Raw genomic sequence first — 22994 nt, 5'->3', positions numbered from 1 at the left:
CTTGGCCATGGTATGAAAACCTGTCCTCTGAATCTTTAGATATTTTGGCAAATTGTAGGCAAACAAAGACTTAAAGCAATTCAACCTTGATTAAAATAAGACCAAAATTCCTCCATACTTGATTATTTCATTTTAGGAACTGGATTATAATCAAGACAACTTCTACATGAAAAAATAGATTAATAGTGCTCCAAGTTAGTTCACTGTATTTATTCCTTTTTATACATTATCTGCTTTCAGTGTTATTCAAGTTTTCATTAATCATTAATAATTTCACTAATCATTTTATTTCATTAATCAACATTGATAGATAAAATTAATCTATGAATACTAAATGTTTTATGCCAGGCATTTCTATGATGTGGCTGCTTTTAACAACAACTTGTTTGATCTGTGGAACTTTAAATGCTGGTGGATTCCTTGATTTTGAAAATGAAGTGAATCCTGAGGTGTGGATGAATACTGTAAGTCATGGAAAACTATGAAGAACATCAAATAAAGCAGGACTAATGGATTATGAAGTTACGAAAGGTCCTGTTATAACAGAAAATCTCTGATAAAACAGATAAAATGTAGATGGTTTTTAACCTCTGCAAGAGTCAAGCTAGTTACATCTTTGGCTGAAAAACGAATACTGTCCAGTAATGAAAAACAAAATTGTGCTATTGTGCCATCTATCTATCTATAGATAGAACCTCCTCTTTTGAATTTATGTTTTAAGAATATCAAGCTATTTGTTGATATACACGATTGCCTTCTATTGATCTATAGTTCTATTACTTTTAAACCAAGAGGGGTCTCAAAAGACGATTGACTTGATAATATAGCTTTGTCAGAAAGAATGAGTCAACGCTAAATTTTCCCCTAACCCCCCAAAACATTAGCCAATAGTAGATATTTTTGAACATTCCACTTGTTTTGTATTAAGACTTTATTTATTAATTTTACAGTTACCTGGTGCTACAAATTTCAGATAATTCACCCTAATAAGCACACAACAGATGGTTTAATTCCTTTTTATATCCTTTGGAGAAGTTCCACTAACGACTGTATTTTTACTGGGCAGAGTGAAATCATCATCTACAATGGCTATCCCAGTGAAGAGTATGAAGTCACCACTGAAGATGGGTACATACTCCTTGTCAACAGAATTCCTTATGGGCGAAGACATGCTAGGAGCACAGGTACAAGATATGTCTCTCCTGAAAAGGGGACTGCATTGACCTCCTGCTTCTCAGGAGGAATTTAATGCTAGATATGTCTCAACAGAGTTTATCAAAATTGGCTTGAATTATTGGATTAGTCTTTAAATAGTTAACAGGGAGGCTTACTCTTTGCCTGATAATTCTCTGAAGACAGACAAGAACCTAAAAATACAAACAGCAAGACTGATCTTGCTAACTGCAGCCAGAGGTACTTGTTAGGGTGTAAACAGAAAGGCGGAGCCTACATTTTGTCACCTCATTACTGATTTATCATGTGGAAAATTGCTTTGTCCCAGGAAAATGGATCTCCTCATTGTCAGAAGGAGATTTGCTGGGTTGTGTGAAATTGACTCTGGGGCACCCAAGAAGAGCCTCTCCTGCCCCCACTAAAATCAAGGGGCCTCCCTCTGCAGGATAAAAAACAATCGAGTTAAATGACAATGGCATTTCTGAAAAGTTTTGCAGGACTGAAAACCTTAACATCCACATACACTTTGATCTAAGGGACAGACTGCTCATAGAATGAAAGAGTATGGTGTGAATAAGGCTTGAATTCTAGAATGAGGAGCCAGCCATGCCATAGCAGGGGAATGATACTCCTTAAAAGGGAAAATTTAACTGCAAAGCCTCTGAAGTAGAAATGATAAGAATAACCAAAATATCTGCAATGGTTCAATAGCAAATAATTTATTGGCAGCTGCTTACCATGTTCATTTTGCATCTTTTCTCCCACCACACATATTAAGGAGCAGCTGAGGTCATGTTTGACATTCTCTCCCTCTTATATCTCCAGTTTCAGAATGAAAAATAAGAGTGAGATATGAGTAGTTTTACTAGTTAAAATATGAAACACCCAGTTAAATTTGAAGGTCAGATAAACAAATAATTTTTTATAAGACTCATTTTAAGATATACTAAAAAGTTAGTCATTATTTATTCACTATTATCACTATTTATAAAATTTCGTAGAGCATCCTGGATCTTTTTGCTTACTTTTGTTTTTATTTTTTGCTAAATCTGGCAATCCTAGGCACAGTTGTGAAGGAGCTGTGAAATATAAAAGGAGAAAACTTTTATGGGAAAGGTTTTGCTTAAGGAGAGAGAATTTTGGAAACATTTAGAATTAAAGATCATTCATTAGATGTAATGTTCTAAATACTTTAAATCAGTTAAACCTCTCATCAACAATATGAGATGGGTACCACTAATAGTCACCATTTCACAAATGATGAAATTAAGGCACAACCGGTTATGTTAAGAGGCCTAAAGTCACATAAATAGCAAGCTGACAGATGAGAATTTAAGCCCAGGCATGCTGACTCCAGAGTCTGTGCTCTTAGTCATTGTAGTGCCTTACTTGACCTTCCGCCCTGGTTCTTTGCATCTCCCTGAATGCTGTCTCTCCCTCAGGAATCTGGAAGTTGGCAGAGGGACACTGAGCTGAGTATACTATTGTAGTTTTTAAATGCTCTCCACTGGGCAGAGGATGGGGATTTGAATAGAAATTTGGTGAGGAACTAATCAGTGTCCATTTACATTCACCTCCTCTTCCTCCCTGAAAGAGCTATAGGACTTGAGTAAGCATGATAAATTTCAAGTCTTTGTAAACCACACCCAGGAAATTTGTATGTACGAATACATAGAGCAGAGTAGTTACCAGTACAGGCTTTGACATAAAAAGAACTGGGTTTGAGTCCCTGCTCTGGCCTTCTTATCTGGGTGGCCTTCTGGGAAAGTTACTTAACTACGTAAAGTTTGGTTTCCACATCTACAAAATGAGGGTTCTCAAAATAGCAGCTAGTTTATAGAGTTGTTGCAAAAATTTAGTAAGCTAATATGTATAAATAGGTCAACATAGCACCAGATACAAAATATGTGCTCAAGAAACTGAAGTTACCTGATTATAATGCTCTATACTATTGACAAGGGAAAAGTGAAAACAGTTTTTGTTTTACCATGTGTGTATGTGTGTGTGTTACTGTGATGTTTCTGACATGCTCTATTTACCATAAATTACTCTCGCTCTTTCTCTCTCTCTTTCTCTTTCTCCCTCTCTCATCTTGTCCTTTCTCCTCCCAGGTCCCCGGCCAGTTGTGTATATGCAGCATGCCCTGTTTGCAGACAATGCCTACTGGCTTGAGAATTATGCCAATGGAAGCCTTGGATTCCTTCTAGCAGATGCAGGTTATGATGTATGGATGGGAAACAGTCGGGGAAACACTTGGTCAAGAAGACACAAAACACTCTCAGAGACAGATGAGAAATTCTGGGCCTTTAGGTAAATATTAGCTAAGAAAACTAAAGGGGGAAATTGGAGGCAGTTTAAAAAAAAATAACGTGGACGCTATTCATGATAATCTTTGACGCTTGAAGTCATATAGCTCCTTGTAGTTTCTGTTAAGAACTCAAAGGAGGGAAACAGCAAGCTCTGATTTTTCACCGATTCTCCCACAGGCAAAGTATGGCATTACAACAGGATCATTTTTACATCCAATTCCGTCAATTCTATGCATTAAAAGTATGTCCAAAGAGACAGCTCAGGAAATTATCATGACCAATGTGCACTTTCATTCAGCCAGTGTTTACTGAGTGGCTACTGTACGCGCTGTTCTAGGCCACAAACATTCAAACAGGGAACAGACAAACTCTCGAACCTCCCAAAGCTTATGTTCATTTTAGTGATAATTTTACAAGTCATTTCTCCTGGATGGCCAATCAACTGTGTAAAGATGATTTGGAGCAGGACCTTATTGATTTAGAGAAACTGTGATTGAGATCGCACATAGTACCATTTTCAGGAAAACTCCAATATTAGATTTTTAAAACGTGGCTAACGGGCAATGAAGAAGAATCTTTTTGATATCTTAATTGTTTCTTTTAATGGAAGAGTTTTCTGCTGTTACCAGAGGACAGGCTGATGCCTGCAATAGACTTTCTTTCTTCAGGCCTAAGCTCCCTGTTGGTTTGTAAACCTGCTGCTAGAACAGAGTGTGTATTCCTATTACATTAATAAAATATTCAGTACCCACTGAAAGTTTGAGAATAGTGGAGGAATAGAATAGAATGTTAGAGTCAGAATAGAGTTCCTGGGCAGGGGCAAGCATCAGGAAATATTGAATCACTAGTCTTTAGGAGGTGTCACAACAATTCTCCTATTCTTGGAAGTTCCAATCTATAGATTTCCTCACATGCTCTTTTAATAAACAGGCTTCTAGCTTATGGAATACCTAATTTGACTAAATGTTATATAGGCCCTTCTGTTCCTCCTGTCTGAAGAACAAAATACTGGTACTATGGATTATTGGTATATATTAAATACATATCTATATATCCACGTGGACAGGAATACTACTACTAACAACATCTTACTGAGTGCCTACTGGCAGCCAGAGTCGTTTCTTTCATACTATTAAACCCCGTTAGCAGCCCTGTAAACCAGGCACTATCCTGTTTATGAGATAACGTGAGAAAACATAGGCTCAGAGCATTTCAGTAACTTTTCAAGAGTTGCAAAGGTCATAAATGGTAGAATCATGATTTACAAAACCCCTGTTTCCAAAGATGGGTATTAAATGGCCCTAAGAATTGTGAAGCCTCATGTGGGAGTCAGAAGTAGAAGCACACAAGCCAGATGGGGAAAGGGAGGGCAAAGAAAAGCAAGAGAAGGGAAGGAAGAGGAGAAATCATAAAGTTGAACTTAAAACATCATACACAAGTTTTGAAAGTGTTCCTCTTATAAGGAAGTAAAATGTACATATGCAGAAAAACAAAAAGCTACAATAGCCTACATATAATTGGATAAATAATGAAATACACATTGAATCTAAGTAAACAGCATAGAACCTGTGTGTAAAAAAGAAGTGAGCAAGTGCTCTGAGTATTAAACTTAAACTTGCAAGTATTTATAAAAGCCCCTGTTTTATTTTGCAGTTTTGATGAAATGGCCAAGTATGATCTCCCAGGAGTAATAGACTTCATTGTAAATAAAACTGGTCAGGAGAAATTGTATTTCATTGGACATTCACTTGGCACTACAATAGGTATGTTTATGAGGGTCACTGTTAGGTGTGTTTTTAAGGGTCAGTTTTCTCAGAGTCTTACAGGAGTTCACCTTTATGTTGGAATAAAACAATTGTTACTTATAGTGCCCTCAATTCCCTGTCCTCTGCTGGGAATAACCCTAGTACTCTAAGTAGCTGTGAGCCTGCAGTGCACAGACTACATGTAGGGCAAACCTTTCCTGGGTCTCTGGTCACAGCAGCATATTGACTATGGTGATGCAATTTCCCAGGAGTAACATGTGTTCCAAATTCAAAGAAATAATCCCGCAGAGTAAGTTTCTAGATTCCCTCTGAGCTGAAAAAGTAAAATTTAATGTCATGGAATATGGCTGAAACATAATAAATGTGCATCAATCACCTCTTTCTCACAACCCAAATGGGATTTTTAAAAAATAAAAGGGAAGGGCTTATACTTAAACAAATTGAAAAGACATTGGTATATTTGTTTGTGGGTTGGAACACAAAAGCTTACTATAATAAATCAATTGAGCTTATCTATTCAGTGTATGATTTAGTATTTATGAAATAGCAAGTAAATGTAAGCACTATGTAGAAATTTCTAAAGTTTTTTAAGCTTGCAATTTACTTCTCGATTTACTTACTTTACTTAATTTATTTTACAATTTCCTTTCCAGATATTCTGGAAAGAAATCAATAATCTAGTTCCAAGTAAAAGTTGAAAGGAACCCATACTAATAAAAGCTTTGAATTTGTCATTGAACTTCCACTAAAGTTTCCAATTTTAAGAGAATAAATCAAGTGAAAATGCAATATTTTAGTTTAGGGAAATATTTTCATTATCACCACTATCATCAGTAACAAACGTATATTAATTAGTACTTTAGATTGAGAGGCACTTTCTGAGCTCAGAGCAGGCAGTTAGCATCAGACAGCGTATACTAAAAAAGTATCAAAGAACTCACAGGAGATCAAAAATGCCACCAATAGGCAAATAATTGTAGTATCTAACACTTATTGAGCATTTGTTATGTGTAGGGTCTTGTGTTCAGGACCTTCCCCACAGTATCTCCCTCTGATCTTCAAAACAACCCTAATGTTATTATCCCCATCTCGTAGAAGAAGAAACACAAGTTCAGAGCACAGATTCATACCAGATGTATCTGATTTCACCAATGGGGTGTGTAATGTAAGGATTCTGGAGAAATGGTGTAAAGAAGGACTGACTTTAGTTGGTTTTGGAAAGTGGGTAGGACTTAGATATGCTCTTATACTTGATCTGCAAAAAAAAAAAAAAAAAAACAAAACCATGGAGAATTTGATTATCTGTGCTCTGTGTTACATTTAGGGCATAAATATTTTTAGTGATTGTTGTTTGCATTTTGGACAGAGCAATTTCTGTTATGTAAGGAGCACCCCACTCTTTGTAGGACATTTAGGTCCCAGCCCATTAAACAGGCCTCTGCAGTCAGCGTGACCCTCAAAAATCTAACCTCCACACATTTCCAAACACCCTCTGGGGAAGTACTATTCCTGATTCAGAGTCTTTTAATCAATTGTTCAGTCAATTATTTCAGTTCTTCTTTTTCTGGCCAAGACAGTTTCAATGTTTCAACAAGTTTTTCAGTACACACACACACACACACACCTGCCAGTCGAGGCCCAGGAAGGGACGTCTGGAAACCAAATTATATGGATATTCTCCCTAGCCTACCCAGTGTTGTGCTGATCTCCATCCTCACAGATATACAAAGGGGTGCAATGCTACTGCTGAAAGAGCAAAGCAAATGGAGATGCCTGGTCCTTGCTGGGTCATCATGGACACTAGGGAAAGCCCCTTTCTTTTTGGAAAACAGGGAAGAGTCTAGAGGGTTGAAAAACACCCAGCAAGGCACTGGGAGCAGTGAAATTTCATTCCATAGTGAGAAAGAAAACCTGTTAGAATAACTGGGTGATGCTGCAGAAAGAAATCACTTCACCTCCTGTGACTGATTAGTTGCTTCTGGAAGCTCTGTGATTCATTCTGGCATCTCAGAGTTAGGGATGAAATGAGAATGTTGCCAGCATTTACCCCATACTTGGGAAGTGAGGTCGCCTTCAGTTCACACAGCAGTAGCTACTCCAGCAGCTTAACCATCATCACCTTTCCCCTGCCAGCTACTCCATCTCCCCCAATCAAGTCAAATTGTCCATAAATAGAATAAAATAAAATTGGAGACTTGAGAGCAGAGAAGACTGAAGGCAGATTATCTTTATATAATAACGCAGAAGACTTCCAATTCATCCCCAATATGATCACGATAGAAGGAAAAATGACTAAGCAGAGCCCCACTTTTGTTAGAAACATTGCATAAGTATTTATTTTTACAAGATTGTCTTGTCTCCTGTTCTCTCAGGGTTTGTAGCCTTTTCCACCATGCCTGAACTGGCACAAAGAATCAAAATGAATTTTGCCTTGGGTCCTATGATCTCATTCAAATATCCCACGGGCATTTTTACCAGGTTTTTTCTACTTCCAAATTCCATAATCAAGGTAGGCTCCTTTCAACAAAATGTACCCGAGAATCTCATTTTGGATCATAAATCCTTATTATTTTCAAATCTACTGTAAAGTAAAAGTAGGAAATTTAGATAAAATCTATAGAACTTAGACTCTGTGGGTATGTGCTTGTGTACGTGTGTCCCCGCGTGTGCGCATGTCTGTGCAGGTTCTGTAATACAATTTACTATACGAGGTCATCAGCAGAGCTGAGTATATGTCAGAATTTCTAGCTGAGCTGAGTGCTATATGACAACAAGAATTTTTCTTGTTTTCCCAAGTTTTTTTTGTTCTATTTAGTCAGGTAGGTCAATGAATTCACATTGCCCAAATGAAAGACACTTCAAGTTACCTATAATCACTGATGTGTCCAATTTTGACATTAGAAAAACCTGATTAATATATTCCTTCCAATATGGAAACTTGCCCTAATTACTAAAGCTAAGATTCCAAAGGCTAAGTGTATTACAGCTCAAGTATTAATTCAAATATTTATTGGATATTTTTCAAGAGTTGAAAAAGTCGTTTGGTTGCCAATTGTGGATTTGGAATTTTACTATTAAAGGGTTGTTTGTTTGTTTTTTTCTCTTTGCTTTTGTTTCTCTACAAAGGTCATTGCCACAATGAACATAGCATTTAATCAAATTCAAGATTGGCCTTTGAATTTGGGATGAGGGATAAAATGGATTTGGGCCGAAATTGAAGTCAAGGAGACCAGTTAGAATATCAAAATAATTCATATATAAGAAAATGAGACATTGGTTTGGGGTGGAGTGGTAGGAATGGAAAAAATTATTTGTGAGCTAACACAAGGAAGAATTTCCATAGGGCCTAGTGATTGGTCTGATAATAGTTTTATTGTATTGTTTACTGAGAGCACAAATGACGTAACTTCCTTATTAAAGAGCTTTTCTAGTTTATTTCAAAATGTATTGACATCAGTTAGATTTTAATGTTTTCTATATTTGGGCAGCGTGAGAAAACTAATTTGTTAAATTAAATTCAGTGAGAGATACATCTACCTGTAAATACATATATGCGTTGTATGTGTTGCTCTTCCTACATAGGTCAGCTATAAGGCAAATAATGTTCCTGGGTTATCTCAGGATAACCCACTGTCAATATTTCCCACTGTCAATATTCCTGCTACTTTTAAGTCCCATATCCTGGTCTTTTCTTCCATCACTTTCCCCCAGAAGCTCCAAGACCCCACCAGGAATCCCCATCCAAGTTTACTTTCCCAAGTCCTGGAAGTTTCAATCGTGCTGCCTTTGTGACATTATCATATCTTTTCTGTTCAATGGTTCCTCCTCTTTGGCTCACCATTCTCTACTTTTCTGCCTGAGAGCTGGCTAATCTGGGACAGTACTTGAATGCAGTGTGCACATGGGTAGCATGGAAAACCCTGATTTTCACTTATATTCAAGGTATTGTTTGACCTTAAGAAAAACTGTTTTACATTTTGTACCAATTAATGAGAAAAAAATATTGGCAAGCACTGACTGGGCAGAATACAGTGAAGCTTCACTACGGAGAAGTGAATTTGGGATTGAGGGCCTTTATTGCAATCTCCTTGTAAATAATATTTGATAATCTTCCTCATCTGGAGATACATTCCTAAGTCACTCTTCCTGAATAATTTGGTCTCCTTGACTGAATCAGTAAGTACAAATAGATCCCCAAGTATGGCTCTTTCCTAGAATGAAGGAAATGTCAAGAAGTCTGAAGATTATTCTTGAATTTTGGGTTTTTGCTATTGCTATTTGGGCTTGTTGTCCTTATTGTTGCTATTGAGTTGAGCTCCTTATATATTCTGGTTACTAATCCCTTGTAATATGGATAGTCTGCAAATATTTTATCTCATTCAAAGATAATTATTATTTACTTTCATAGGCTGTTTTTGGTACCAAAGGTTTCTTTTTAGAAGATAAGAAAACGAAGATAGCTTCTACCAAAATCTGCAACAATAAGATGCTCTGGTTGATATGTAGCGAATTTATGTCCTTATGGGCTGGATCCAACAAGAAAAATATGAATCAGGTATGTATGATAATTATAGGGCCATTTGATACCTTAAGAAATTCCAGCTTTCCTTTGACTCATTTTGATATATCTGTTTACTGTATAAATTCATATGGTATTCCAAACCCTTAAAGACAGATTTTTTTTGCTTTTAAAAATGTTTATGGGTATACAATAGTTGTACATATTTATGAGATACATATATTTTGATATAAGAACACAATGTGTAATGACCAAATCAGGGTAATTGGGATATCCATCACCTCAAGCATTTATCATTTCTTTTTGTTAGAGACATTCTAATTTGACTCTTCTAGTTATTTTGAAATATACAATGAATTATTGTTAACTATAGTCATCCTATTGTGCATGCTAGACTGTATTCCTTCTAACGGTATTTTGTTACCCATTAACCAATGCCTCTTTATCCTTCCCCCACCCCTGCTACCTTTCCCAGCCTCTGGTAACCATCATTCTTCTCACTATCTCTATAAGGTCAGTTTTTTTTTTTTTTTAACTCCCCTATAGGAGTGAGAACATGCAGTATTTGTCTTTTTGTGCCTGGCTTACTTCACTTAATGTAATGTTCTCCAGTTTCATCCACATTATTGCAAATGACATGATTTCATTCTTCTCATGACTGAATAGTATTCCACTGTCTATATGTACCACATTTTATTTATCCACTCATCTGTTGGTGGACACTTAGGTTGATTTCATATCTATGTTATTGTGAATAGTGCTGTACTAAACATGGGGGTGCAGATGTCTCTTCCATGGATTGATTTCCTTTTTTCTTTTTGAGTATAGACCTAGCACTGGAACTGCTGGATCATATGGTAGTTCTTTTAGCGTTTTGAGGATCCCTCATACGCTTCCCCATAGTGCCTGTACTAATTTACATTCCTCCCAACAGTCTGTGCAAGGGTTCTCTTTTCTCCACATTCTTGTCAGCATCCATTATTGCCTATCTTTTCGATAAAAGCTATTTTAACTGGAGTGAGATAGTATTTCATTGTAGTTTTGGTTTGCATTTCTCTAATGATTAGTAATGTTGAACATTGTTTTTAATGTACCTCTTGGCTATTTGTATGTCTTCTTTCAAGAAATGTCTACTCAGATCTTTTGTCCATTTTTAAATCAGATTTTTTTTTGCAATTGAGTTATATGACCTCTTTATATATTCTGGTTACTAATCACTTGTCAGATGGGTAGTTTACAAATATTTTCTCTCACTCAACAGGTTGTTACTTCACTTTGTTGATGGTTTCCTTTGCTTTGCAGAAGATTTTTAGATTGATGTAATCTAATTTGTTCATCTTTGCTTTGGTTGCCTGTGCATTTGAGGGCTTACCTCAAAGTGGCCCAGACCAATGTCCTGGAGTGCTTCTGCAATGTTTGTTTTTTAGTAGTTTCATAGTTGTAGGTCTTAAATTTGTCTTTAACCCATTTTTATTTTGTTTTTGTATCTAGCAAGAGATAGAGATCTAATTTCATTCTTCTGCATATGGATATCTAGTTTTCCCAGCATCATTTCTTGTGGAAATTGTTCTTTGCCCAATGTATGTTCTTGATGCCTTTGTTGAAAATTAGTTGACTACAAATGTGTGGATTTATTTCTGGGTTCTTTATTCTGTTCCATTGGTCTATGTGTCTGTTTTTATGCCAGTATCATGCTGTTTTGGTTATTACAGGTTTGTAGCATAATTTGAAGTCAGGTCATGTGATGCCTCCAGCTTTGTTCTTTTTGCACAGAATCTTATATTTAGAAAAACCTAAAGACTCTAACAAAAAACCTGCTAGAACTGATAAACAAATTCATTAAATTTGCAGGATACAAAATCAACATACAAAATTCAGCAGCATTTCAATATGCCAAGAGCAAATAATCTTAAAAAAAGAAAGAAAAAAAACAAGAAATAATCCCATTTATAATAGCTACAAATAAAATAAAATACCTAGGAATAAACCATACCAAAGAAGTGAAAGATTTCTACAATGAAAACTATAAAACGCTGATGAAAGAAATTGAAAATGACATTAAAAAATGGAAAGGTATTCCATGTTCACGGATTGCAAGAATCAATATTGTTAAAATGTCCACACAATCCAAAACAATCTACAGATTCAATGCAATCCCTATCAAAATACCAATGACATTCTTCATTGAAATAAAAAAAAAAGCCTAAAATTTAAGTGGAACCATGAAGGTAGATGTCTGCTATACGTAGAAGATTAAGTACTCAACAAACCTTGAATGTGAAGACTGGGGAAGTGAATAGGCAGCTTCATTCTTCTATTCCCTGGTGAAATTTAGGAGAATGGATGTTTTATAATGGGTAGCGGTTTCTTACATGTTCTCAATCAGCCATAACTTACTACAGTCAATTTGAATTTATTGCATTTGAATATATTGGATTCAAAATAAAATCCTAAAAAAGGAGAGAAGCACATATAAACCTGCATCTTATTTCACATGTTCCTTTCTTTGTGGGTGACTTTTGTTTTGAAATAAAACCTGCAAAATAACAGGACACGGTGGAAGGGAGATGGGATCCCCTCTTTATGAAGAAGCAGCAGTCCTGTTTTATCACCTCTTCATTTTCTGTTATTGAGAATTCAAGAAGAAGGAGGAGGAAGAGTTCACATCCGCAGACTGGTGTGGTTGAATAGTTGTCTCTACTGTATTCCAAATAGCAGCCAATGCGGCTGTTACAGTGAAGCCAGTACCAAGATAATTGTTCTGTACACCTATTCTCTAAGAAGCTAAATTGTGTTAGACTGAAACCCATAAGGAACCATTGTTCAAAGTTGACTTGTTCAAAAGTAAAGATTTTTAATAGTTTCTCTTATTTTCTAAGACATAGAATTATGATTACTATTTTATCTCTATAATTTTCATCTCTATAATGTTTGCAAATACTGAAATAACCTTTGGAAAAAATTGGCTTTTAGCTTTACTTTTGCAATATTTTATTTTATCCCCAAAAAAGCCTAGGAAATTGGTACTATGACTTTTAGTATGTTCATTTAATAGACGATAAAACAGAAACTCAAAGATGTTAAATATGGTGGCCAAGTTCACAAAGCTGATCATTAACAACAACAGGGCCTGAACTCCTGGTTTTCTGATTTAATCTGTGACAGTGTACCTGGGTGCGCATGCACGCATCACCCCCACACTTCACATAGAACCTTTCCTAGTTGGCTTTGCTCTTTGATGACCATTACTGTTCCTCCTACTTCAAAATAAGCAAATTTTCCTACAGATTCAGAGCTGGTGCAGGTGTGCTGTCAAGCAGCCCATTCATTAGTCAGCTTGTGGTTCACTCACATTCAAGTATTGACATAAATGGTATATTTATCTAGATAATTCTACCTTGTTATTTTCAAAGCTCCAGTCTTGTTTGCTAATTCTGTGCATCATTTTTCTCTGATTCTGAAAGGCAAAATTTTGTTGGTCAATTGCTGTAATATGAGTTTTATCTCCTTTAGAGTCGAATGGATGTGTATATGTCACATGCTCCCACTGGTTCATCAATACAGAACATTCTGCATATAAAACAGGTAGAGTCTTAGTCATGGAAAACCATTCCAATCCTTATTTTCAATATATTTAAAAAGACAGAATTGACCCTGTTAACAGGTCTACCCTAAGAATCTTAAGAGCTTGCTTCCAGTTTGTCCTTGCTGCCTTCTGTATGCCTTGATTTTCCTGGACTTTAAGAGAAAGGATGTTATGGTACAGACCGAGTCGATGACATAAATGAACACCACCTTAAATCAGAGTTTTAAAAATAGGCCCTGAACTGAAGCAAGAGGTAAACTAGAGAAGCTTCAGGAGAACTGAGACTTCTCCAGAGACAAGTATCTGGGATTTAACTTCTTTCTAATGAGGCTTGGTTTTCCATGAACTTTTCCTTTAAATCAAGGGGGGTATTGCTCGTCTTTCTATTGAGCCCCATTTGCCATAATTGTAAAATGGGTATTTACATCCTTCTGGTGATCTAGGAGCCCTATTTTCTTCCTAGCATACAGTATTTTTTCTAACATTTTGCTGTTAGCTCTCATGATTCTTTAACTATTCTTTTTCTAAAAAACATTTGTTTCAGCTTTACCAATCTGATGAATTCAGAGCTTATGACTGGGGAAATGAAGCTGATAATATGAAACATTACAATCAGGTGAGCTACTTACAGTAACCCCAGCATGCTGACTTTGATAAACTATAATAAAAAATTATTCGAGGGTGGAAAGACTCCTACCTGACATTTGGTGGCATTTATACTGATAGAACTTTTTTTTTAAATTTTAATTTTAATTTTAATTTATTTCAGGAAATTTATAAATTAAAGAAGCATATACAAAGGAACTTAGATCATGTGTGATCCTTTCATCCAGAGATAACTAGATGTACTAACATTTTGGTGTATTTATTCCAATTTTCTCAGTATTATATTGCTTTTATACAACTTTTAATCTTTCTATTTTACTTAAGCTATAGTAAGAGATAATTAATATAACTGAGGGATTTTTAAATGTATTTTTAATGGCTACATAATAGAAATTGTTTCATAAAAATCTTTGCAGCATAAATCAATATGAACTTTTTAATACCAACAGAAAAATTAGAATTCCACATGAAAGTTGAATAAATATTACCCAACATTGAAGACTCGGGTCGTAAGGCATCTTTCTCCATATAGCTTCTTGACATAAAAATCTGTAGCCTTGTTTAGCACTGTACGTTTAATTAATCCTGTCACCACTTTTGTGTTCTCATAGCCAGGGGCTTGGCTTATAAGTATGAACTAAGCAAATTAAATTAAATTGTTTTAAGTATTTTCCCAGGCTATCATATTTTAAGCTATTTACTGGTGCAACTATAGATTATTAATAAGCTGTTTCTGAGGATCAAAACAATCAGACTAATCAATTTCTCAATAATGAATTGGCCTGTTAGAGGATTAATTCTACTAATCCTTAAAACCACTAAAAGAGATAGACCATGTATATTTTATTTATTTTTAAAAATCAGTTTAAGATGTGATTTACATACAATAACATTACTAATTTTGTGTGTCCCATTTAACAAGTTTTGACAAATATATTTGTGTAACCACACCACAATCTAAATATAGGATGTTTCTATCACCCCTAAAAGTCTTTTTCCTGCTCCTGAGACTATTTATAGACACAAATGCATGTATTTGCAAATGCTTAGAAAAGGTCTAGAAAAAAAAAAACAATAAATGTTAAAGTGGTTATCTTCAGAGAGGAGAAGAAAGAAGAAAAGAAGTGGGTGGACATGAAACAGTAAGGGACTCTCATTTTGGACTTTACATATGTCTGGTTTCTTCCATTATTATTATTATATTTTCTTGTTAGCTGATTAATCTTGGGCAAGTTACTTAACTGTTTTGATTCGATTTCATCATCTTTTTATTTTATTTTATTTTATTATTATACTTTAGGTTTTAGGGTACATGTGCACAATGTGCAGGCTTGTTACGTATGTACCCATGTGCCATGTTGGTTTCCTGCACCCATTAACTCGTAACTTAGCATTAGGTATATCTCCTAATGCTGTCCCTCCGCCCTCCCCCCACCCCACAACAGTCCCCGGAGTGTGATGTTCCCCTTCTTGTGTCCATGACTTCTCATTGTTCAATTCCCATCTATGAGTGAGAATATGCGGTGTTTGGTTTTTTGTCCTTGCAATAGTTTACTGAGAATGATGATTTCCAGTTTCATCCATGTCCCTACAAAGGACATGAACTCATCATTTTTTATGGCTGCATAGTATTCCATGGTGTGTATGTGCCACATTTTCTTAATCCAGTCTATCATTGTTGGACATTTGGGTTGGTTCCAAGTCTTTGCTATTGTGAATAGTGCCACAATAAACATATGTGTGCATGTGTCTTTATACCAGCAAGATTTATAGTCCTTTGGGTATATACCCAGTAATGGGATGGCTGGGTCAAATGGTATTTCTAGTTCCAGATCCCTGAGGAATCGCCACACTGACTTCCACAATGGTTGAACTAGTTTACAGGCCCACCAACAGTGTAAAAGTGTTCTTATTTCTCCACGTCCTCTCCAGCACCTGTTGTTTCCTGACATTTTAATGATGGCCATTCTAACTGCTGTGAGATGGTATCTCACTGTGGTTTTGATTTGCATTTCTCTGATGGCCAGTGATGATGAGCATTTTTTCATGTGTTTTTTGGCTGCATAAATGTCTTCTTTTGAGAAGTGTCTGTTCATGTCTTTCACCCACTTTTTGATGGGGTTGTTTTTTTCTTGTAAATTTGTTTGAGTTCATTGTAGATTCTGGATATTAGCCCTTTGTCAGATGAGTAGGTTGCAAAAATTTTCTCCCATTCTGTAGGTTGCCTGTTCACTCTGATGGTAGTTTCTTTTGCTGTGCAGAAGCTCTTTAGTTTAATTAGATCCCATTTGTCAATTTTGGCTTTTGTTGCCATTGCTTTTGGTGTTTTAGATGTGAAGTCCTTGCCCATGCCTATGTCCTGAATGGTATTGCCTAGGTTTTCTTCTAGGGTTTTTATGGTTTTAGGTCTAACATGTAAGTCTTTAATCCATCTTGAATTAGTTTTTGTATAAGGTGTAAGGAAGGGATCCAGTTTCAGCTTTCTCCATATGGCTAGCCAGTTTTTCCAGCACCATTTATTAAATAGGGAATCCTTTCCCCATTGCTTGTTTTTGTCAGGTTTGTCAAAGATCAGATAGTTGTAGATATGTGGCATTATTTCTGAGGGCTCTGTTCTGTTCCATTGATCTATGTCTCTGTTTTGGTACCAGTACCATGCTGTTTTGGTTACTGTAGCCTTGTAGTATAGTTTGAAGTCAGGTAGCGTGATGCCTCCGGCTTTGTTCTTTTGGCTTAGGATTGACTTGGCGATGTGGGCTCTTTTTTGCTTCCACATGAAGTTTAAAGTAGTTTTTTCCAATTCTGTGAAGAAAGTCATTGGTAGCTTGATGGGGATGGCATTGAATCTATAAATTACCTTGGGCAGTATGGCCATTTTCACGATATTGATTCTTCCAACCCATGAGCATGGAATGTTCTTCCATTTGTTTGTATCCTCTTTTATTTCATTGAGCAGTGGTTTGTAGTTCTCCTTGAAGAGGTCCTTCACGTCCCTTGTAAGTTGGATTCCTAGGTATTTTATTCTCTTTGAAGCAATTGTGAATGGGAGTTCACTCATGATTTGGCTCTCTGTTTGTCTGTTATTGGTGTACAAGAATGCTTCTGATTTTTGTACATTGATTTTGTATCCTGAGACTTTGCTGAAGTTGCTAATCAGCTTAAGGAGATTTGGGGCTGAGACAATGGGGTTTTCTAGATATACAATCATGTCATCTGCAAACAGGGACAATTTGACTTCCTCTTTTCCTAATTGAATACCCTTTATTTCCTTCTCCTGCCTGATTGGCCTGGCCAGAACTTCCAGCACTATGTTGAATAGGAGTGGTGAGAGAGGGCATCCCTGTCTTCTGCCAGTTTTCAAAGGGAATGCTTCCAGTTTTTGTCCATTCAGTATGATATTGGCTGTGGGTTTGTGATAGATAGCTCTTATTATTTTGAGATACGTCCCATCAATACCTAATTTATTGTGAGTTTTTAGCATGAAGGGTTGTTGAATTTTGTCAAAGGCCTTTTCTGCATCTATTGAGATAATCCTGTGGTTTTTGTATTTGGTTCTGTTTATATGCTGGATTACATTTATTGATTTGCGTATGTTGAACCAGCCTTGCATCCCAGGGATGAAGCCCACTTGATCATGGTGGATAAGCTTTTTGATGTGCTGCTGGATTCGGTTTGCCAGTATTTTACTGAGGATTTTTGCATCAATGTTCATCAAGGATATTGGTCTGAAATTCTCTTTTTTGGTTATGTCTCTGCCAGGCTTTGGTATCAGGACGATGCTTGCCTCATAAAATGTGTTAGGGAGGATTCCCTCTTTTTCTATCAATTGGAATAGTTTCAGAAGGAATGGTAGCAGTTCTTCTTTGTACCTCTGGTAGAATTCGGCTGTGAATCCATCAGGTCCTGGACTCTTTTTGGTTGGTAAGCTATTGATTATTGCCACAATTTCAGAACCTGTTATTGGTCTATTCAGAGATTCAACATCTTCCTGGTTTAGTCTTGGGAGGGTGTATTTGTCGAGGAATTTATCCATTTCTTCTAGATTTTCTAGTTTATTTGCATAGAGGTGTTTGTAGTATTCTCTGATGGTAGATTGTATTTCTGTGGGGTCGGTGGTGATATCCCCTTTTTCATTTTTTATTGCATCTATTTGATTCTTCTCTCTTTCTTCTTTATTAGTCTTGCTAGCGGTCTATCAATTTTGTTGATCTTTTCAAAAAACCAGCTCCTGGATTCATTAATTTTTTGAAGGGTTTTTTGTGTTTCTATTTCCTTCAGTTCTGCTCTGATTTTAGTTATTTCTTGCCTTCTGCTAGCTTTTGAATGTGTTTGCTCTTGCTTTTCTAGTTCTTTTAATTGTGATGTTAGGGTGTCAATTTTGGATCTTTCCTGCTTTCTCTTGTGGGCATTTAGTGCTATAAATTTCCCTCTACACACTGCTTTGAAAGTGTCCTAGAGATTCTGGTACATTGTGTCTTTGTTCTCATTGGTTTCAAAGAACATCTTTATTTCTTCCTTCATTTCATTATGTACCCAGTAGTCATTCAGGAGCAGGTTGTTCAGTTTCCATGTAGTTGAGTGGTTTTGAGTGAGTTTCTTAATCCTGAGTTCTAGTTTGATTGCACTGTGGTCTGAGAGACATGAAGCAAGAAGGGAAGTTTAGAGAAAAAAGAATAAAAAGAAACAAACAAAGCCTTCAAGAAATTTGGGACTATGTGAAAAAACCAAACCTACGTCTGATTGGTGTACCTGAAAATGACGGGGAGAATGGAACCAAGTTGGAAAACACTCTGCAAGATATTATCCAGGAGAACTTCCCCAATCTAGCAGGGCAGGGCAACATTCAGATTCAGGAAATACAGAGAACGCCACAAAGATACTCCTTGAGAAGAGCAACTCCAAGACACATAATTGTCAGATTCACCAAAGTTGAAATGAAGGAAAAAATGTTAAGGGCGGCCAGAGAGAAAGGTCGGGTTACCCACAAAGGGAAGCCCATCAGACTAACAGCTGATCTCTCGGCAAAAACTCTACAAGCCAGAAGAGAGTGGGGGCCAACATTCAACATTCTTAAAGAAAAGAATTTTCAACCCAGAATTTCATATCCAGCCAAACTAAGCTTCATAAGTGAAGGAGAAATAAAATACTTTACAGAAAAGCAAATGCTGAGTGATTTTGTCACCACCAGGCCTGCCCTAAAAGAGCTCCTGAAGGAAGCAGTAAACATGGAAAGGAACAACTGGTACCAGCCACTGCAAAAACATGCCAAATTGTAAAGACCATCAAGGCTAGGAAGAAACTGCATCAACTAACGAGCAAAATAACCAACTAACATCATAATGACAGGATCAAATTCACACATAACAATATTAACTTTAAATGTAAATGGGCTAAATGCTCCAATTAAAAGACACAGACTGGCAAATTGGATAAGGAGTCAAGATCCATCAGTGTGCTGTATTCAGGAAACCCATCTCATGTGCAGAGACACACATAGACTCAAAATAAAGGGATGGTGGAAGATCTATCAAGCAAATGGAAAACAAAAAAAGGCAGGGGTTGCAATCCTAGTCTCTGATAAAATAGACTTTAAACCAACAAAGATCAAAGGAGACAAAGAAGGCCATTACATAATGGTAAAGGGATCAATTCAACAAGAAGAGCTAACTATCCTAAATATATATGCACCCAATACAGGAGCACCCAGATTCATAAAGCAAGTCCTGAGTGACCTACAAAGGGACTTAAACTCCCACAGAATAATAATGGGAGATTTTAACACCCCACTGTCAACATTAGACAGATCAATGAGACAGAAAGTTAACAAGGATATCCAGGAATTGAACTCAGCTCTGCACAAAGCGGACCTAATAGACATCTACAGAACTCTCCACCCCAAATCAAGAGTATACATATTTTTCAGCACCACACCACACCTATTCCAAAATTGACCACATAGTTGGAAGTAAAGCTCTCCTCAGCAAATGTAAAAGAACAGAAATTATAACAAACTGTCTTCCATTATTTTTAATAAACATGTAATATTCATAAATTGTTTACATTTACAAGAAAATGAAACAAAACAAACACACACACTCAAGATCACTATGCTCTAGTACTAAAGTATGTGAGAGTCCTAATGTCCTTAGAATTTGTCCTCAGTTAGCTGGTCCTACTCTGCTCCAAGCCAGTCCTATTTTGTGAATTAATCTCATTTGATGCCAATTTTTATTACATTCTCTCCAAAAAACTAGTCTCAACAGTTTGCCCTCTCCTCAAGTTCACAGCATTATCTCTGCTATATCTATATTTTATTGAGTGTAAGAGAATTAACCCATGTAAGCTTCATGAGGGTGGGGATTTCTCATAGTTTTGTTCACCAGTGTTTTCTCACCTGGAAGAGTACGTGACAATTACTGGGCTCCCAATATCTGTGTGTTGTATTAATGAAATCTCTTAACTTTTATCTACCTCAAAATGTCTCTATCTTCTTGATTCTCTCCTTCCTTTCTCTATCAGAAAATGACGGTCCTCTTATTTTCCAAGTTATTCCTGTCCTGTGCCCTTGATCCCATCTCTTCTCAGTTCCCCTTCCTTCCCGGCTGCATTCTCCTGTCCCTTATGAAATACAAGCAAGATCATCAATTCTATCAAGTTATCATTACATCACTCTGTTCTTATCAAAATATTTTTAATATTGAAGAGGGCTTCTTCTACTCACTCCTGAACCTTGTACAATGTAGTTTAGGTCTTCATCTTTTTATTATAGCTACCCTATTTAAAGTCACCCATGGCTTTTAATTGCCAAATTCAATGGCCTATCTTCACCTTTTGAAATGTGTTATGTTCGTTCCCACAGTCTCCTTGCAACTCAGTCCCCTGACTTGGACTTCCATAACACAATGATTTCTGATTTTCCTTCTGTTTGTGATCGTTCCCTTTGTCCCAGGCACTGGCTACTCCTCCTCCCACCACTCTGAAATCATTAGCATTCCCCAAGGATTCTTCAAAACTCTCTTTCTTCCTTGGAGAAGCCAGCCATCCCCATAGCTTTAATTTGGACCATTTGTATGGCTCATCTAGATTTTTTCAGGACTTGCCTTCAACCTATTCTTTCTTTAGGTGATTCCATTAACTGTTGCCCATATGGTAGTCCGAAGACAGACCTCTGAGAAATAACCCTTTTCTCCAAAACTTCTGCACTATATCCAAATTTCCTAGCCTGACATTCAGACCTTGATTATCTGCCTCCAAGTTTATATCCTATCATATTCCTTTATATATTCTGTTCTACAGGTACATTGGGAAGCTTGCCATTCCTGATCATAGCCTACAAACTCTTCCTGCCTCCCACCCACCCTCATCTCTGCTGTCAAAATGCAACCTTCCCTCAAGAGTCATTTCACAGGACCCCTCTTTCTATGAAAGCCTCAGGTGGAAATAATTTTTTGTCTTTATTTCCATTTTATTTTGGGAGTGTTTATGGCATTTAACATACCTTACTTTGTATACAAATATTTGCCTTGCTCCCTCTTCTGCAAATTTCTTGAAGGTGGAGACCATTGTATGTTTTCTTCATATGTTGCTGGTACCTAACAGAACTATGGCCATCGTCCGTATTCATTTAGCAGCCTTTGTAGTTATTGCTTTGCGGAGCTTCCTCTCACGAATGCCCTTGCTTTCTCTCCCACAGAGTCATCCCCCTATATATGACCTGACTGCCATGAAAGTGCCTACTGCTATTTGGGCTGGTGGACATGATGTCCTCGTAACACCCCAGGATATGGCCAGGATACTCCCTCAAATCAAGAGTCTTCATTACTTTAAGCTATTGCCAGATTGGAACCACTTTGATTTTGTCTGGGGCCTCGATGCCCCTCAACGGCTGTACAGTGAAATCATAGCTTTAATGAAGGCATATTCCTAAATGCAATGCATTTACTTTTCAGTTAAAAGTTGCTTCCAAGCCCATAAGGGACTTTAGAAAAAATAGTAACCAACAATGAGGTTGTCCCCCAGCACCGTGGCGGAGATGCACAATGGAGTCTGTTTTCCAAGTTAATTGTGTTAGTGTTATTTACGTTTAGAGAAATCTTTGCATGGGACCATCTACAGGTCCTTATAAACAATGAGGTAGATTAGGCAAAAAGATAAATAAGTTGCTACTCTATCTGGTATTTAAGTCTAATTAAATTGTAATTTTTAGGGCATACCATGAAGTATAGAAATGTCTGAAGGTTCAAAGGAACAGTGAAATTCCTTTAAGGTTCTATATGGAAACCTCTGTTGTCATTTTATTTATATGGATTGCTATGGCAATGGCCAGAGTGTGGGATTAGGAGGAGGGCCTGTAACTTCTTTATAAAAGTTTCTTAGCTATTCTGAAGATGTACTAGACATTTTTACTTTTTTAGGTATTTTCAACATCAGAAATTCAAAAAAGTCCCCAAAGATTCTTCCAGAGAAGCCCTCTCTTCTTATCATCTTATCCCTGGCTATCTGGGTAAATAGAATCTTGAACCCACAAGAGGATACATGTATACAATCTTCCTTATTAAAACAGAAATAAATTGTACAGCATCAATATCATTTTATAATTATAGGCAGGCTTCTTTGTTTAGCATGTAATGCCCCTTTTACAGGCTTTTTGTTCTTTGAGGGGTTTGAATATTCCATGAAAAACTGACAGATAGGAAACTGACAATAAAAGATTAAGCTAAAGATGGAAGCAGAAACTACTAGGCTAGATAGTCTCTAAACATTAAGTATTTTCTTCCTCCATCTTAAAAACAATGAGAAGCCACCAAAATATTTTACCTAACAGAAACCTGATTGCCATATTTTTGTAATGATCACTTTGGCTGCTGCATAGAAAATGGATTAGAAGATGCCAACAAAAGATTCTGAGCAAGTTTGTAAATCTGATCAAGTGTTTTGATGCAGGCCGATATCCTTCTGAGCTAAGAGAGATGATCCTTGCAAAATCCAGAGCCAGCTCCATAATACTGCCCTGCTCTGCTGCAAATCCACAAGCG

The 22994-nt window shown here is 36.7% G+C and overlaps 1 protein-coding gene across 1 annotated transcript; it reads left to right on the top strand.

Annotated features, from left to right (window-relative positions):
* Window positions 1–356: 356 nt before the first annotated feature.
* On the top strand, window positions 357–21886 carry LIPN (lipase family member N). The gene is made up of 9 exons (XM_003255180.1): window positions 357–464; window positions 1067–1184; window positions 3285–3483; window positions 5136–5245; window positions 7621–7757; window positions 9657–9803; window positions 13281–13352; window positions 13898–13969; window positions 21653–21886. Exons 1-9 carry the CDS (start codon window positions 357–359, stop codon window positions 21884–21886), a joined length of 1197 nt encoding a protein of 398 aa, XP_003255228.1.
* The last annotated feature ends 1108 nt before the right edge of the window (window positions 21887–22994 follow it).

Source organism: Nomascus leucogenys, chromosome 3 (assembly GCF_006542625.1).
Source record: "Nomascus leucogenys isolate Asia chromosome 3, Asia_NLE_v1, whole genome shotgun sequence".
Taxonomy (NCBI): domain Eukaryota; kingdom Metazoa; phylum Chordata; class Mammalia; order Primates; family Hylobatidae; genus Nomascus; species Nomascus leucogenys.
Note: the sequence above shows the minus strand (reverse complement) of the source record. Positions and strands in the feature narration are given on the sequence as shown.

Coding starts and splice junctions, on each gene's coding strand:
- LIPN (XM_003255180.1), top strand. CDS start 357: ATGATGTGGCTGCTTTTAACAACAACTTGTTTGATCTGTGGAACTTTA. Junction 465..1,066: donor CTGAGGTGTGGATGAATACT/GTAAGTCATGGA, acceptor TTTACTGGGCAG/AGTGAAATCATCATCTACAA. Junction 13,353..13,897: donor ACATTCTGCATATAAAACAG/GTAGAGTCTTAG, acceptor CATTTGTTTCAG/CTTTACCAATCTGATGAATT.